At 38.7% G+C, this 18,861-nt stretch overlaps 1 protein-coding gene across 2 annotated transcripts in view; it reads right to left on the bottom strand.

The window, feature by feature from the left end:
• Positions 1–4,166: 4,166 nt before the first annotated feature.
• Positions 4,167–18,861, bottom strand: part of Ubr1 (ubiquitin protein ligase E3 component n-recognin 1) — a 173,725-nt gene continuing 159,030 nt past the window's right edge. For both annotated transcript variants that reach the window (XM_063249551.1, XM_003475450.5), the window contains exons 43-47: positions 17,211–17,267; positions 15,306–15,383; positions 9,617–9,787; positions 8,177–8,278; positions 4,167–5,644 (exon numbers count right to left, since the gene is read on the bottom strand). In XM_063249551.1, coding sequence (XP_063105621.1) covers positions 5,503–5,644; positions 8,177–8,278; positions 9,617–9,787; positions 15,306–15,383; positions 17,211–17,267 — 550 coding nt within the window. In that variant the 3' untranslated portion in view covers positions 4,167–5,502. The remainder of the gene's footprint in view (positions 5,645–8,176; positions 8,279–9,616; positions 9,788–15,305; positions 15,384–17,210; positions 17,268–18,861) is intronic.

The raw sequence follows: 18,861 nt of genomic DNA, 5'->3' as shown, positions 1-18,861 counted from the left end.
TACCAGGGATCAAACTCAAAACCTTGTACTTGCCAGGCAAGCACTGTGCCACTGAGCTATATTCCCAGCCCAGTTATAGTTTTCATTATAGAGATCTTTTACCTTTTTGGTTTAATTTATTCCTAGACATTTTACTTTATTTTTTGTAGCTACTATAAAGGGAATTGCTCTCTTCATTTCAGGCTGATAATTAACTACTGGTGTAAAAAAGCTACTGATTTTTGTATATTGATTTTATATTCTGCAACTTTACCAAATCTGTTTAAGTCTACTAGTTATTAGGTAGAATCTTAAGGGAGTTTTATATATAGATTATGTCATCTGCAAACAGTTTTAACTAGACTTCTCCAGCACCCAGGCTTAACTCAAATTTACGATTGTGCTTCAATCCCCTCCCCCATGGTGATCTTTATTATTTCCACCTCTAATTTTCAATTTTTTCTGAGTTCTTTGACATGTAGATGTAAGTTGCTTTTCTCATATAAGTACTGATATAAACTTTATTTATTTATTTTTTGTCTTTTTCATTTTTATCGGTACCAGGGATCGAACTCACGACTGCCTGCTTGCAAGGCAGGTGTTTATGCGGCTGAGCTAAACCCCCAGACCCCTAAACTTTAATATTGACTTTATTGTATTCCATAGACTTTAGTATGTGGTTTCCATTTTCATTTGTTTCAAGAAACTTTAGTGCCTCTCCCCTCTTTGAGAGTCTCCTTATGTGTCCCAGGCTAGCCTTGAATTTGTAATCTTCCTCCCTCAATTTCCAGAGTGCTGGGATTACAGGAGTGTACCACATCACCCAGTTCTAAATTTCCTTCTTGATTTCTTGATCCATTGGTTGTTAAAGAATAGGTTGTTTAACTTCTAAGCATTTGTATATTTTCCAGTTTTTTTCTTTTTCTTTTTAGTTTTATTGCACTATGGCTAGGAAAGGCACTCAATATGCTTTCAATATTTAAAAAATTGTGGAGACTGCCAAGTGTGGTGGTGCATGCCTCCAATCCTAGCACTCAAGAGGCTGAAGCAAGAGCAGCATGAATTTGAGGCTAGCCTGGGCCACAAAGTGAGTTCAAGGCCAGCCCAAACTACATAGTGAGACTCTGTCTCACAAAAACAAACAATTTTGGCGAGACTTACATCCTATCATATTGTAGCAACAGATGCCCCTACACACAGCCAGTACACTTCAGTGTGTTAGCTGCCCAGGTAGTAGTTCCGGTTAGTTCCTGTTATTTTTGTTTCTTAAAGCTGACTGGTCACTCTGATGCAATGCTGATCATTATAATGCATACTATGAAAGCAAATCCCCAATTAATAAGCCATTGTTTCTATACTTCCTGCTTGCTTATCCCATAAATCAGACCAGAAATCAGGTCCTGACATTTTAAAAAACAATTAATTCCTAGTCAACGCTTATCCAATGTTAAATAAAGCTGCCTCCAAATCCTGTGTATTCATTCAGTGTTTCTGCTTGCTGTTGCAATATGATCTACCTGAAGAAAGCTCCTTGTGCAGGGTTGAGAAGAATGTCTGCTTTAAGGTTTGGATGAAATGAGATTTTGGTAAGGTCCATTTGATCTAGGATCATAGTATGCAATTTAACTGTTTCCTTACTGATTTTCCATCTAGATGATCTGTCCATTGCTGAAAGGAAAAGTTCTTTGCTCTTACGGTATTAAGAGTTTGTTGCTTCCATTAGGTCTATTAATATATGCTTTGTGTATTTGGGTGCTCCAAAATTAGGTGCATGTGTATTTAGAATTATTAACTCCACTTGCTGATTTGACCCCTTTATCATTACATTCTCTTTCTCTCTCCTTGAAAAAAAGGTCACTATTTGCCCATGCTGGTCTTGGCTCAAGTGACCTTCTTGCCTCAGCCTTCCAAACAGCTAAAACTGTGTGTGTGCTGTGGCGCCAGAAATCTGCTGAGTGTTTTTCCTCATTTTTCCCCTCTGGGGTTGCAGGTTGAAACTAGGGCCTTATACGTGCTAGGCAAGGGCTCCGTCCTCATTGCTAACATCTATTTGAAGAACTACCTCTAACATCTCATAGAACAGTTCTGGAATATATATATATATATTCTCTTAGCTTTTGTTTGTCTGGGAATGCCCTTTTTTTTTTTTTTTTTTTTTTTTTTTTTTTTTTTTGGGACAGGGTCTCCCTATGCAGTTCAGGCTGGCCTTGAGCTCACTTTATAGCCCAGGCTGGTCTCGAACTCCCAAGGATCCTCCCACCTCAGCCTCCCTCCCACACCCGGTTTGGGAATGCCCTTTTCTACTTCATTTCTAAAAGACAATTCTACAGTTAGCAGTTTTCTTCTTCTTCCAGAACTGTGAAAATTTCACGCCTTTCCCTTGGACTGGAAGGTTTATGCTGAAGTCTGTGGTCAGGAGTTTGGGACACAATTCCGTATTGTTTCTTCTTGCAGAGTTGAGAATCTTTTCTACCCTTCACCTCTGAAAGCTGGATTATAATGTATTTTGAGATGGATTTGGTTGAGCTTAATCTGACTGGTGAACTTTGACCTTGTTTTCTTTTTTTTTTTTTTTAAAGCCAGTCAAATTTAGCAGTGTGTGGGGGGGTGGTATACCAACTTTAGTGACACTAATGTTAGTAAGTTCTGATAACCCACTGCCATCGGACTAGCCTGACCTTGTTTTCTGCTGTGAGAAAATCTACTTAATGTATTAGTATAGCACTGCATGAAAATATAAAATATATGCATACATATTTTCATATACACAGGTTTGGTATGTAAGTTTAATACTGTTTACTGGTAGAGTATATGGTCAAAAAGCTTGAGGACCATTTACACTAAAATTATCTTTAAAAAACTGCCTGGTTGACAAAACTTTTTTAAAGAGTTCCTTTGCAGATATAGATTTTTAGTACCTCTAATCTAAATCCCTAAACATATGAGGTCTGTTTTGTCTTTTTAAATATATACATATAAGATATTTTATTTCAAAAAGCACAAGTACATTATACAAGTTTTAAATTTACATTTTTGCAATAAAAGATATCAATATATGCATTATTTGTATAGCTTCATCATGGATGGAATTTGAGTCAGTGGTACAAACATGTTGCAGTCACAAAATATAGATCACAGTGAACAAAAATGCATAGTTGTTATGAAATGACAAGTGACCACTAAAAGGTGAACTCACAGGCTATACACCAACATAATAAATTAATTATGCAGATAAATGTTTCTCTTTACCGAATCATTAAAAGTCCTGCCAGCCCTCACCAGAAATTAGAAAAACACAAACTTGGAGCCATCCTTTTGAACCAGTTCCTTCACAAACACATCAAAGGAGAAAAAGTGACTTGGCTGCTTGTTTGTAAGTAAATTTCATAGGCATAATTAAAGTTTTTGCAGTGATGAAGGCAGACCACTAGGACATTTGAATATCACTGGAAATCCCTGGGGCTGGGGATGCACTGGGATACTCATTCATCAGCAGTACAGGATTTCATTCTCGGTGTGAAATGAGTTTTTTGGCCAGTGACAGATAGTCTGACAGCTTGATAGCTTAATTCCAGGATTATATAAAATGCATATAAAAAGACTAGAAGTCAATTTATCGTTGCTAAATGGGGCCCAACCATGAGGGCAGAAGGCAGCATCATATTCTGTTGCATATTCTACTCCAGACTTTGTATCTAAACAATTAATCTAACAAAATTATGTGAGAAACAAAGAGAAATGTTGAAATATTTTTGTCATACTGGCTGGTCTGACAAACAATACTAAATTTTCTGATCCTCATCTGTTAATTGTTCACTCAAGTTGCATCTATTTCCTGATACCCTGTGGTTAGTAATTACAAAGAACAAACTGTGACTATGATTCTGATGCCAGTTCATGAGATCCTTACTGCAAAATCTATTTTCTTTACATAAAAAACCCAAAAAATCTAACCTTATTTGTGCATCACTGATCATTTTGCAAATGCATTTTCCCCCACTTGCCTTTGCTGAGCAAAAAGAAAACATTTGCACATGTACAAGGTAGTAGTAGTAGCCACAAGCAGCATCTTCCAAACTGCTCACATTTGCTCAGACAACAGAGGCTACAGTGGGAGGTTTATTTTCTGCCTGCTGTTTTAGATCATAATTTCTTGATATAATACATTAAAGCCAAGAACCAAGAAGTCTATGCACAGATTTGGTAGAGCTTTATTATTTATAAACAAGATGGCTATACCAGAGCATATGGTAACAGGACACAGACTATTGATCACAAGGATTTTTTTGGCTTTTTATACTAGTTTTAAAACCACTTATGAAAAGGCTGCCTATAGATAACAAATCAAGGACCTGTCTTTTACAAAGACTTTCCAAGTGGCAGAATGGGCTTAAATCTGATTGTTCTAATTTACAGTTGCTATGTTTCATTCATCAGGGGGAATTTTCAGATCTCATTCTACAAACATTATATCAGAATTGCAACAGGTTTCTGAGAGTCAAATGGGATGGTGCAGTACTACCATCAAGAGATAAGGGATCTCACTGCAGAAATTGTCTTTGGAAAGTACAGAGTATAATTTTACACTCAACAAGCCAGTTGCAGTCAAGAGGTGAGGACCACAGGTTCTTTTTTTTTATCGGTACTGGGGATCGAACTCACGACTGCCTGCTTGCAAAGCAGGCGCTTATGCCGCTGAGCTAAATCCCCAGCCCCGGACCACAGGTTCTTTATACTATGAGAAATGAGTAATGAATATATAATATATAATCTTAATTCTTCTTTAGGCCTGCAGTGGGAGAGACCCTTATCCACAATGGCAGCACTTCCACTCTGTCCTTTGAGAGACACACATTGATTTCTGATATTTACTTAAAGTAGAAATAATGAAGTTTGTTTATTTATTTTAGGCAAAGTCTCACTATGTTGTTCAGGCTGGCCTTGAACTTGAAGCGATACTCCTCTTCAGCCTCAAGAGTGCTGGGACTATAGGAGTACACCACCATGCCCACCCAGCATGTGAAGTTTTACTTCTTTGAAATTGTTCTCAATTGAAATGTAATGCATGGTTTCTGAAATTCCTCTTTAGCGGTAAGGAAGACCATTACAGGTACTCAGTCAGAATCTCGTCAGTGATATGATGTTGGCTGAGCTTCATTTGGGAAAACAAATATAAAACCTCAGAAAAGTTAATCAACACATGAAAATGTGCACAACTGCTTGGTATGACTTCATGTGCCAGGCAGACAGATTACAAAAGAGAATGACATTTTTGGAAACATTATCAGAAGCAGAAACTTGTTTTGACAACATTTCTTTAGTGTTCCAGAGCATAAAGTATATTAATCAATGTCCTTTTTCCCTCACAGGATGTTTGCTGATCGAAAACAATACTGCAATAGTGAATGTAAACACGGAGCAAAACTCTCCAATATTTCCTCAGCCCTCAGAACGTTATCCATGATTTTAAATCAGTCTTTATTACTGTTGTCATTCATGATTGTCTTGAGGCAGAGCAGAAACTCACAGTAATTGCCAGTTGAATCCAAATAGCATCTGGTTAGTTTCCTGGCTCCTAGCAATCTCTTCTATAATGCAGTGCTGTTGCCAGACCAAGTGGAGCTTCCGATACCGCTCACGGGATAAATGAAGGGGGTTGCCCCTCCTTCCATGAAGGAGAAAAAAATGCATGTTAAGTTTGCATTAACAGATAAATTTTTACAGTCTAAATCAATATGTTCTTGGGAAGTGGGTCTGGAGCTGGGAGGATCCAGGACAGGGCTTAAAAGGGCTATTTCTTTACCTCTGATCACTAAGAACTTAACACAATGTATCAGTCAGTTAAGAGGAGAAATTTATTGGCTACTGAGAAAACAGACCACGTTCATCATAGGCGTAATGGGTCCTAATTGAAATGTCCAGCAAGGTTTATAACTTGTAACAGCACTGTTCGGTCCTGGGAGGTTAGCTGGAATGGGCTCTAATGGCTTTCTAGCCTCAAATAACTTCTTTAGCTCCAATTTCTGGTCTCTTTACAGCAGAGACCTGAGGACTAACAGGTCTGAGGACTAACACCAAACCCTCAAGTTACATTCTGCCTCTCAGAAATGTTTGGTTACAACTGTTCTTATGATACAATAAACTGCTAGTGCTTAGCACATATTTACTTATGTATTTTATTTTGTTATATAGGGGAGGCGTGTCCCTAGGCTGTCCAGGTTTTCCTGGAAACTGCTGGGTTCAAATGATCTTACTTAATCCTCCTGAACAGCCAGACCTATGAGTGCTGTCACCATGCCTGAGTTAGCAAATATTGAAACAAAATAGCTTTGCCTCATTTGTAGGATTGCAGCACTGTGGAAGAACTGCTCCAAAATGATTAAAGTTTGGCTGATGCCAGTAGTGGAGAATTGTAAGATCATCATTGTTTGAAGCATTTAAGAATCTCAGTTGACTTCATTATTTTTTAATCAATTAATTTTTTTCTTTTTGGTCTTTTTGAGACAGGGTCTTACTATGCAGTTCAGGCTGGCCTTGAACTCACTTTGTAGCACAGGCTGGCCTCAAACTTGCAGAAATCATCCTGCCTCAGCCTCCTGAGTACTAGGATTACAGGCATGTGCCACCATGTCCAGCTTCATTAATTAAATTAATTTACATCTAATTAATTGATTTAAAAACTCTACTTCTTGGTATTTTTCTAGAACAACTCAGATTACTTTTATTCCTTAACTATTTTTACCACTCAGAGTTTGTCTCTCTAACTTTAAAGACAGGTCAAAGACACTCTTACAGTAAAAATAAGTCCATACAATTCAACAAGTCAGAAGTTGCATCTAGTGATATCTACTCATTCTGAGCAACAGTGAAAAGAACAAAGCTAAGTGTGGTAGTGTCCCTGTAAACCCAGCACTTTGGGAGGCTGAGGCAGGAGAATAAGCAATTTTAAGTCCAACCTAAACAGTTTGTTGAGGCTTGTCTCAATATAACACTCTTTTTAAAAAAAGGATGTGTGGGTAAGGATGTAGCTCAATGCTGAGGCTCTGAATTGAATCCAAGCACTGACCAAAAAAAAAAAAAAAAAAAAAAAAAAAAATTTATAAGTAAAAGAGACAGACTGTTTATTATATATATTTATTTATTTATTTATTTTTTGGTCTTTTTCATTTTTATCGGTACCAGGGATCGAACTCACGACTGCCTGCTTGCAAGGCAGGTGCTTATGCCACTGAGCTAAATCCCCAGCCCCCATGTTTATTATATATTTAATCTTCATATAGTTTTGTAACCACAGTTTAAGTGGCTTTATTTCCTCATTATAAAAAGCCAAGTGCAAGAACCTCAGTTCTTCTACTAGGGAAGGAAACAGAAATATTCAGGATTCTAAATGTTCTTCTAATGCTCAGAAGCAAAGCAGGCTGATACAACTGGCCAATAAATGCTTCAATTGCTGAAATGGAAACAAGTATCTACTTGGAACCAAACTTTGATATTAGGGTCATAGATTTCTTTCTTTTACTTATCAACATCACATCTTCTAAGTAATTCTGAAAAAAGTTGATTTAAAAAAATAGAATAAGCCAGGCGTGGTGATGCAGGTCTGAATCCTAGCGGGCCTGAATCCTGAATCTAGGAGGCTGAGGCAGGAGGACTCCCACAAGTACTGAAGCCAGCCTAGGCTACGTAATGAATTGGAGGCCAGCCTGAACTACATGATGACCGTCTTAAAAGCCAACCAACCAGCCAATCAACCAAATCAAATGAAAAAAAGATGGTATCCTGAAGAATTTTGGAGAAGTTATTACCTTCAAATTTTGGAGAAACAAAGTTACTGAATGTATGTGAAGGATGACATCACATTTAATACTTTAAATTTACAGCTTATCCAAGTAACTGAATATTCTGCATTAACTTTTCGGTTTACAAAGAATAGTTACCTTCCACATGCAATAATGTGACTAAAATAACAATATACAAGAGAACTGACTGAAACCTTCAGTGTTATTTATGGTTTTTTTTGGTGGCTATTTTGAGAGAAGGTCTTGCTATATAGTTCCAGGCTGGCCTTGAACTCATTATGTAGCCCAGCCTGCCCTTGAACTATTGGTAATCCTCCTGCCCCAGCCTCCTGAATCTGGGATTACAGGTGTGTGCCACCACAGCCAGATGAAACCTTCCTATTAAAAGAAAATCTTACTTCAGCCCAGGGTCAGTTTCTCCATATTCATCCAAGTAAGGAGCTGGATACGCACAGCCTCTGGCTTTACCTTCAACCAGGACCACTCTGCATTCTCTGATTCTGAAGCAGAAAACAGCCAACAAGGAATATTGTTAAGTGTGTATGTACAACAACAAGCACTGCATCAGAGTGTTAAAGAAGAGACACAGCCAGGATCTGTCAGGAATTTCAGTATAAAGACATTATAAACATAGATGAACAGACTAAGTTGTGTTTGTCGAACTAAATGAGAATAGACATTGCTGTATTTTCCTTCCAGTAACAGGAAAGGATCAGTAGATTCAGAGAAGAGACATCAGTAGCTGTGGCTGAACACACTGAAAGGAAAGAGGCTGTTCTAATGGTGGGTGAGGCTATTATTCCATTTCCTGACTTACAGTCCAGAGTATATGGCAAGAGCTTAACAGAAGAAAGAATGGGAAGAAAAGAATCCCAGTGTCTTAGTCTAATAAGTGGAGGCTGGTCATACTAGGGAAGTGTAAAGGCTTTCTGGTAACAGTCAGTCTCCAACTACACAGACTATAGATTAAAAAGAATTACTGCACAGGTCTTGTAGCATACATACAAGCCCAGCATTCTAGGAGGCTGAAGCAGGAGGACTGCAAATTTGAGCCCAGCCTAGGTACCTTATTAAGACCTTATTTAAAAAAAAAAAAAGAGTCTGAGTGTGGAGGACCATGCCTGTAATACCAGCACTCAGGAAGCTGAGGTAGGAGGATCATTGTGAGTTCAAGGATAGCCTGGGCTACTTAGAGAGACTCTCTCTCAAGATAAGACAAAACACAACTCAATACCTGGGATGCAGCTCAATCTAAAGGCCCTGGATTTAATCCTTAATACCACAAAAAGCAAACAACAACAAGAAGCCATTGCTGGGTCACTTGAAGACATCTGGGACTCTTACAACACAGAAATGGATAAATACTACATAAAGAAATAATACACAGAAATCATTTAAAAGCCACAATAGGAGTGAGTTCTCTAGAAGAAAACGGGTACTTGTGTTTGGCTTCTATACATTCTTCCCTCTTAATTTAAAAGACGCCTTTGAATAACACAGTCCATAGTTAGCAAGACTAACTGGGTTTATGCAAATAGAAACTGCATTATTACATGGGGGAAGGGAATAGAAAGAAAAAGTCTACACATCCATTTTGTCTTTTTTTTTTTTTTATCGGTACCAGGGATCGAACTCACGACTGCCTGCTTGCAAGGCAGGTGTTTATGGTGCTGAGCTAAATCCCCAGCCCCTTACACATCCATTTTGAATTTCAATTCTCTCTCAGGCAATCTATACTCCCTCAATCATTTCCTAACACACTGTCCCCCACAGTGGCCTCTAGCATGGATCCACACTTTTCGGGCTCCTTATCAGGTTTCACATCAGTTGATACTCACTTGAGGAAAATGCAGACTCCTGCTCCACAGTGAAGTGCATGGAAAATACAAGCTCCAATCTCTTCCCCATTTACCACTTCTTGGCAGCAAATGTTCTGAGAACACAGTATGGCCCCACAGAAAAGACAGAGAACAGGATGCTTGCGCTCATCGTCTGCAGACCGTGGACACCTTCAAAATGTGATGGAAAAAACCCCCCAAAACAAAAACAAAGCACCATATATATAGTTAACAGTAACATACACTTTTTTTTTTTTTTTTTTTTTTTTTTGCTACTAGAGATCGAACTGATGACCTTTCACTTGCCAGGCAGGCACCTATTCTGCTGAGCTAAATCACCAGCCTTTTTTCAGCAAGGTAAGCTCTTTCAACAAGGGAACATTTAATTAGATGATCCTTCCTTAATACTTCCCTCAAAGAGACTAAAGCAATCTCACTGGACTGGGGAGGGAACTCACTAGAGATCACATGCTTATCTTTAAGTGTGAGGACCAACGTTCTGTCTCCACCACCAAAACAAAATAAAACTGGTAAATCCATAGTAAGAAAATCAGTTATTAAATATATGGGATTCTGATAATTCATACAAAATCTAGTGATGAAAGATGCCTTGATGTTCACTTGCAGAATCTGCCCTTCACCTGACACCCACATGCTCCACTGTACTTATTTAGTAAAGCTCTGTCCATAATGTTGGAAGAACATGACCCTGTGGGAGTGCAAACTGCTTCAAACAAACTATATTTTGCAATAAGGGTCCACCCCACCCCCCATCTTTTTGATGTAGTTGGATCTTTAGGGTTATATGAGATTGTGACTTTTAAGTTGATGGACTCTTCTGAGTATCATAGCAAGTCTTGCGGTATCATAGCATATCTGAGTATCATAGCAACTCTTCTGAGTTGGGGCTGGGGATTTAGCTCAGCAGCATAAGCGCCTGCCTTGCAAGCAGGCAGTTGTGAGTTCGATCCCCGGTACCGATAAAAAGGAAAAAGACAAAAAAAAAAAAAAAGGTGACTGAGTTGATAAGCTTGAAAAAGGGAGTGTTGAGGGCTGGGGATTTAGCTCAGCGGCATAAGCACCTGCCTTGCAAGCAGGCAGCTGTGAGTTCGATCCCCGGTACCGATAAAAAGGAAAAAGACAAAAAAAAAAAGAAAAAAAAGAAAAAAAAAACCGGAGTGTTTTAAGATTTACATGATGGTATGCTGGAGCCTCGATACAATGGTTCCAGAGGGGATACTGGTGTTTTCTTTTTCTTTTTTGGGTGGTCTTGGGGATTGAAACCAAGGCCTCTGGACTCCCCACTTAAAATTTTTCAAATAGTGTTGTATCAGGTTGCTAAGTTGGTCAAGCTTGAGCTCAAACTTCTGATCTTCTACTTCAGTGTCCCAGAGAGCTGAAAGTACAGGTGTATGTTACCTGCCCTGTTGGTGATCTTTAAAATCAAGGATTTTTTCTTGTCTCTATGGCATACGGACACAATGAGAAATATCAAAAATACTCAACCAAGTAGGTAAAAATACAACCAGAGGTTAAATCCAGCTAGGCCTACCTTGCAGACAGAATAAAGAGCATCATAAATAATCTCCCATAGGGTATTACTAATTTCTCAGGGATGATTAAAAAATACCATTGTCTAAGGAGTGGAGGGACTCTATAAATATGCATTCTACTCCTATCCCCTGTAGATGGGGTGGTGGTGGGTGGTGGTGGTTATTTTAAGTTCTAGCTTTTTGATCGTTTCAAGTGAAAAAGAACAGGATGATAAAATATGAGAAGTAAAATAAATTAAGGCCTACTCACTACTAATAATGTACAAATTACCTACTGTTACCTTAAAAGGAAAGCACATATGTTAAACACATGATTTCAGCTTTTTAAGGTAAAGCTCCCATCTTCTTTCACCTTTAACACAGCCTGTTAAAGAGTCCAAGTCACTAGTCACTATACAGAGGAACAGGGAAAGAGGATGCCTAAAATGACCTCCAACATTAATGGTTCAGCCTTCACAGAGACCGATGACAATAACTAGAAGAGACAAGAGGATTTGTCAGTACAGGGGATGGAAGCCAGGCTATGCAAGAGTTCTCTCATGCCTCTCCAGACTACTTTATACTTACAGCCAGCTGTGGTGACATCACCCAAAAAGACTTAAAGGAAACCAGTGATGACAATGAAACTGGCTTAGAATTCACCTTCATTTCAAACCAGGTGATACTGCCCAGCAGGTTCACAGTGATTAAAAACCAATACTTTTTTCTCAGAAGCACCCTCCCACACTCCCTGCTGATGCCACTAGGAGCCAACAACCTGACATTTGTGAATGCTGAGAAGACAGTTCCTATTTCCTGGGCTTTAGTGGAAGCCCTACAGTGCTATATAGGGCTGGATGCAATCTTTGAAATTATTATTTTTTCCTTTTTTGACTCAGAGTCTTGCTATGTAGTTCAAGTAAATCTTAAATTTATGAGATAGTCTAGACTGGCTTTGAACTCACAGTGATTCTCCTGCTCAGTCTCCCCAGTACTGGAATTACAGGTATGCACCAATCATGCGCAGCAGTTTTGCTTTATTTTAAAGATATAATGCGCTATGACTTACTATAAAACATTCACACTTCAGTGGCTAGTGCACATTATCTATCTATCTATCTATCTATCTATCTATCTATCTATCTATTTACTTTTTGGTGGTACCAGGGATCAAACTCTCAACCTCATGCTCACCAGTGAGGTGCTTATAATACTGAGTTAAATAAAGCACAGTATGAATACAATTCCTCTGTTTGGTAACATTTCATTGGTGGTCATTCATTTTATGTTATTCAAAATAACTTTTTTTTTAGGCTATTTTTTGAGACAGGGTCTTGCAGGTCCAGGCTAGCCTCAAACTCCTGGTGAGCCACCTCCTTCGTCTCCTGAATGCTGAGATTACAGGCAAGCAATTTATACATACTTTTTTTTTTTTTTTGGTCTTTTTGGCACAGGGTTTAGCTATGCAGTTCAGGCTGGTCTCAAACTCCCAGAAATCCTCCTGCCGCAGTCTCCTGAGTGCTGAGATTATAGGCCTGTGCCACCAGGTGTGGTCAATTTACACATAACAAGGTAAGTTCAATAAAATTAGAAAAATATTTTTAATTTTATAAGAAATTATTTTATCATACACTTCCATTTAAGCTCATATTCTTTTGTAAAAAATAATACATAAGGGGCTGGAGATTTAGCTCAGTGGCAAAAGCGCCTGCCTTGTAAGCAGGCAGTCGTGAGTTCGATCCCTGGTACCGATAAAAACGAAAAAGACAAAAAAAAAAAAAAAAAAAATTCACACACATGGTGTGAATGTATTGAGTCCGTTTTATTTCACTCTCATCAGTCTTTTTTTTTTTTTGAGACAGGACCTCACTGTATAGCTCAGGCTAGTCTTGAGCTCACTTTGTAGCCTGGGCTGGTCTCAAACTCACAGTGATTCTTCTGCCTCAGTCTCCTGAGGGCTGGGATTACAGGTGGTGCACCCCACGCCTGGCACTCATCAGTTTTTCTTATCTTTCTGTCACTTGAAGTGATTGGTAAATAGGAGAGGGAGAAAAGAAGTTTGAGAACAGTTTCACCAGTAGTTTTAGAGATGTTCTGAATGAGGTAGGAGGAAAGCATGGTGCTGAAAAGTATATAGGGTTTTCTTCTCTCCAGGATCTAGGTTTGAACTGGAGTCACAATGCTGTTGTCTGCTTTGGTGGCAGGACGGGCTTAAGATTCTATCCTTGTGGGGAGCTACATCACAAAAGATGGTGGGACAGGTTGATCCTGGCAGCGCGTCCTTTCATAAACCAACCACAGAGCTGAGAGCAACTAATTTGGGGCTTGAAGCTAGATGTATACTTGCAGCATGCAGGAGAGTACTTGATGAAGGCAGTGGCTAGTACATGTTGACATTTTGTGTAGCAGTTACCAACTCCTCATCTTCTAGCCCCATGGCGGGAAGCTGTGGGGATGGCAGCTTGTTTTTCTAGTGTAGTTTGCTTGCACCAAGGTAGGTAAAGGGATACTGTTCTTTAAAAAGTGGGAACACATGTTTAGATTGACCTGCTAGTTCACTGAGGGGCTAGCAAGGATGTGAAAATACTGTTGGTGGAAATGCAAAATGGTGCATCACTGTGGAAAATGGGTTGACAGTTCTTCCCAAGTTTAAACATGGAATTACCATATGGCCTAGTAAATTCAACTCAACTCCTTGGTATATACCCAAAAGAAATAAAAACATACACTCATGCAGAAACTTCTCATGGATGTTCACACTAACATTATTCATAACAGTCAAAGGGAGGAAACAATCTCATCATAAAAATAAGGTGAATGTCCATCAGTGGATAAAGGAGTAAGAAAACTGATATAAACAAAAATGGAATCTTTCTTAGCCAAAAAGGGAATAAACCATTGATGCAAGTTACATGTTGGATAAACCATGACAACACGCTGTGTGGAAGAAGCCAGATGTAAGAGAGCATATACTGTATGATCTCTTTTATATGCTAGGTCTACAACAGGTAAATCCATAGAGACAGAAAGTCAATTATTGGTTACCAGCAGTAACAGGTAAGGGGAATCGCGACAGTTAACTTTGTCAATTTGAGTAAGAAACTCCCAACTAAACTGGCTCAGTACACTTCTGGGTGTGCAAGACGTACCCTAAGGAGGTTTGTCACCAGAATAGTATAAAAGGGAAACAAAGTAAAGCTCATTTCTGTTTCTTCGCATGAGCTCCAGTCTTCACTTTGACCTTGGACATCATCTCCTGGCTTTCAGCATAGATTCCTCAGCCTCCCATACAGACCCCTTAACTTTCCATTGGATACTCTTCAGCCTCCTGGCATGAATTTGCACAGGACACTACACTGAGCTCCAAGACCTTCAACTGGATCCTTCAGATCTCCAATGCACAGACAGACCTCTTTCACTTGTTTGCACCTGACTCTGTGGGCAGTCACTGTAAGCCAATGGTGTAAATTCTTATATGTTTGTTTATCTTACATTAGATCTAGTTCTTTAGTAAACACTGACTGACTGATACAGGAATGGAAAGTGATTAGTGTGGGTACAAAGTACCTGGGATGATGGAAAAGCTAAAAAACTAGAGAGAAGTGGTAGCTATACAACACTGTGAATATACTAAAAGCCACTAAATTGTGCATTTTATCATATTTAATTGTATGTTACGTGGATTTCATCTCAATTAAGACAGTTTAGGGATTTTTTTTGTCAGGTCTCACTATGTAGCCCAGGCTGGCTCAAACTCACAGCTATCCTTCTGCCTCAACATCCCAAGAGCTGAGATTACAGGTCTCCACCTTCATACCAGCTTCACTGAAAAAGACAACTGATGGCTGGGTAGGGTGGTGCAAGTCTATAGTCACAGCACTCTGGGAGACTGAGGCAACAGGATCACAAGTTTGAGTCCAGCTTGGGTAATTTAGTGAGTTAATGAGAGCCTGTCTCAAAACAAAAAATAAAATAGGGCTGAAGACATAGCTAAGTGCAAAAGCCCTGGCTTCTATTCCCAGTACGGGGAGAAAATGATCATCATTTAAGAGGGTACTCAATGGTCACATTTAGAAAAGTAAGTTTGCTAATGGTATTCTAGACCATTGCAAGCTCAGGAAGATTTAAAATACACATAAACAGACACACAACCTTACCGGAAATGAGAAGCTTGATTCAGGAGGCAGCTGTAGTCATCAGGAAGCTCTATCAAACTATTTCTTTTTCTAGGGTACCTAGACATGGGAAATAAAAGGCAATTTTATGAGTAAGCCCAGACCAAAAACTGACCAAGGTAATGGTCCACACAAAAGGAGGTTGGGGGTCAGGCTCAGTAAGTAGACTGCTTGCCTAGCATGTATGAAGTCCTGGGTTTGACCAAAACAAAAAACAAACAAAAAAAAACAAATCCAAAGTGTTTATGTGTGGGGACTCAAAAGGATCCGTAATTTTTTTTTTTTAATCAGTACCGGTGATTGAATTCACGACCGCCTGCTTGCAAGGCAGGTGCTTATGCTGCTGAGCTAAATCCCCAGGCCTCTGGATCCATAATTATAATCCAAAGAGAATCCCACTGTTAAGTATGTTAAATTCAAACTTTTTATCCTGGAATTCCAAATCTTTAATCAGCTGGCTACCTTCCAAACTCAAGTCCCACTATTTCCTAAGACTAAATTCTAGCTAGACTAACAGTTAAGAATCCAGTCTTTGAAATCAGACAGACTAGGGGGCTGGGGATTTAGCTCAGTGGCATAAGCGCCTGCCTTGCAAGCAGGCAGCCATGAGTTCGATCCCAGGTACCAATAAAAACGAAAAAGACAAAAAAAAAAAAAAAAAAAAAAGAAATCAGACAGACTTGGATATAAATTCTAAATTCTCTGACATCTGACAAGTCTCTGAATCAAAGCCTGTCAGTGATATGTATCACTCCAATCATGAGCAAACTATTAATTTTGTGAAAAGAAAAAAAAATGGAGAAACATTAAATGAACTCATCATTTAAATATAAACAACACTATCAAAGAAACTCAGAACTGTTGAAGACTAAAGGAGATACTGAACTGAAACATACTTAGTATTTAACACAGTGAAATTTTGTTATTCTTTCTCATCATACTAGTGATAATAAAAGGAGCTGCTTGCATGCACTGGATCATGAGAGTAACATGAATTGTCTCCTTAAACACCTATTAACTTATATTCTATAATCTTTTCTACATTCAGCTAAAACTCTAAGATTAAATCTGCCTCATTAAGAATCTCTTCAAATTTTTGTCATTAATGATACATTCCATGTGTCATATTTTAGGTCATATCTTAGTTTTATGTACATAACTAGGTTATAAATTATTCATGACCAAACAATGTATGTTGTACTTCTTGTAAATCTTCCAGAGTACTTAATAGCATGCTGGGGACAGATGTTTAAATGACACAAGATGACTTGAAATAAAAAATTGAATGAAACTAGCAACTAAAAATATGTATTCATATAGTAAACTTTTTCTTTATATTCAGATTTTGTTTACTCAGTGATGTGAATACTGCTGCCTCTGAGCAAAGGAGCTATCTATTATCATTAAAGTAGTCGTATGGAAGAGAGCGGCACATGCATTTAAGAGTAGAATTGAAAAGAGTGCAAAGGACGAGAGATCAGAAAAGAAGGAAAATGTATACTGTCTCATAATAAGTTTAGTTTTATTCATATAATAATGGTACTAGTGTTGGTATTTAAAGTTGGGGATCAATTCCTCTACCTGTTTATTAAAGTAACCCAACTCAAATAAAAATAAGACACTATGCATATTATAGTCCAGGGCCCAGAGGGAATATGAAGATCAACACAGTTCTCACCCTTGCTTGCTGACATAGAGGCATGTGGGCATGTGCATAACAATGAGGGTACATAAGGACAGGCTTCATGAAGGAGATACCTAAATGTATTTGAGTAAGTGTAGGAAACAACATATTGTACTGAGATTGAAGAAAGCAGACTAGACAGCACGCTCAACCAACCAATCAATTACTCAAGGAAACTTGTGGATAGGGAAAGGGAGACCAACCTCACCAAGCTGCTCTTCTGCTGTAGGCAGTTCAGTAAGGCAGGATCTGTACACCACCTGCAGTGAACCAAGGGAAAAGCACTAAATTAGCACAGGGTCAGCGCAAAGTTTATCTATGAGCTGCTCTCTCAAATTCTTTCTGTTCCTTCTCTTCATGTTCGTTTTTCACTCATTTTATCTTACATTTTGCCCTTTTTTTCCTCCTCATCTTATTATTTTTCCTTCCTTTTAAAATTTGTTTTTATTTATTTTATTCTTTCATTCTTTTGGAGCCAATCTCGCTGTGTTGTTCAGGCTGGCCTTGAACCTGCAATTCTCCTTCCTCAAGCTCCCAAGTGCTAGGATTACAGTTGTCTGCCACCATGCCTGGCATTATTTTTTATTTTTTATTTATTTTTTTTGTCTTTTTCCTTTTTATCGGTACTGGGGATCGAACTCACGACTGCCTGCTTGCAAGGCAGGCGCTTATGCCGCTGAGCTAAATCCCCAGCCCCATGCCTGGCATTATGAATTCATTTTTTAAAAGAGACTTTATCTGAGGCTGGGGATTTAGCTCAGTGGCATAAGCGCCTGCCTTGCAAGCAGGCAGTCGTGAGTTCGATCCCCAGTACCGATAAAAAGGAAAAAGACCAAAAAAAAAAAAAAAAAAAAAAAAAAAAGACTTTATCAGTTAAAATCTAACTAGAAAATCAGAAACCATTTTAACCATCTAAACAAGAGGGAAATTAATACTAAGAAGTGGTAATAAAAGTGACAGGGGCTAAGAACAAGGTCATGGGCTAATCACCAGAATCACAGGAGCAAGATGACTCTGCTGAAGATTTATATTTTGGGTCAAGGGAATACCAGTGGTAGAGCACTAAGTCAATTCCTAAAATCGTAAGAAAAAAAAAGAAAGAAAAAGAAAAGGCCAGAAAGAAAGGCTGAGAAGCCAGCTTTGAGAGAAAAGGCAAGGCATCCTGAATATCAACCCCTCAGCCAAGGTAGGAGGAACAAAGGGAAATGGTAGTAAGACAGGTGGCTTGTCTGTGGTTACTACAGCCAGAGAAGAGTTAAGAGCTGGGTCAGAGCTGGGGATTTAGCTCAGTGGCATAAGCACCTGCCTGGCAAGTGTGAGGTCATGAGTTTGATCCCCAGTACCAGATAAGTAAGTAAGTAAATAAATAAATAAATAAAGGAAGTGATTATAAAAGTGATAGGGATGAATGTGATCATTATGTATATCTAATATGTACAAATAAAACCTGATTAACAAGATGAGAAGACAGTTTGGAGGTTGACAATAAACAGGAGGCTTGGTAAATAACATGCTAGAAAGTTTTTCTGAGAGAGAATTTTCTCTAGGAAACTGTGTGCTACATTTGATCTACCATATGAGTTTCTTTTCTCGAAGAGACCCGTTTGAGGTATGTGACACCGCATGACAAATCCTACTGTTTTGGATACAATTCTAATTTTTTAAAAAAATTCTTAGTTCTGATTTATGTCTACCAGCAACCCTCACTCTCACACCAGTTTGTATCTTTTATTTTTTGAGACAAGGTCTCACTTTGTAATTCAGGCTGGCCTTGAACTTGTGTATGTAGCCCAGGCTGGCCTAAAACTCACAACAATCTTTCTGCCTTAGCCTCCTGAGTACTGGGATCTTTGT

This window comes from Cavia porcellus, unplaced genomic scaffold (assembly GCF_034190915.1).
Source record: "Cavia porcellus strain 051 isolate PalLab524CR breed Dunkin Hartley unplaced genomic scaffold, mCavPor4.1 scaffold_6, whole genome shotgun sequence".
In the NCBI taxonomy this organism is placed as follows: domain Eukaryota; kingdom Metazoa; phylum Chordata; class Mammalia; order Rodentia; family Caviidae; genus Cavia; species Cavia porcellus.
Note: the sequence above shows the minus strand (reverse complement) of the source record. Positions and strands in the feature narration are given on the sequence as shown.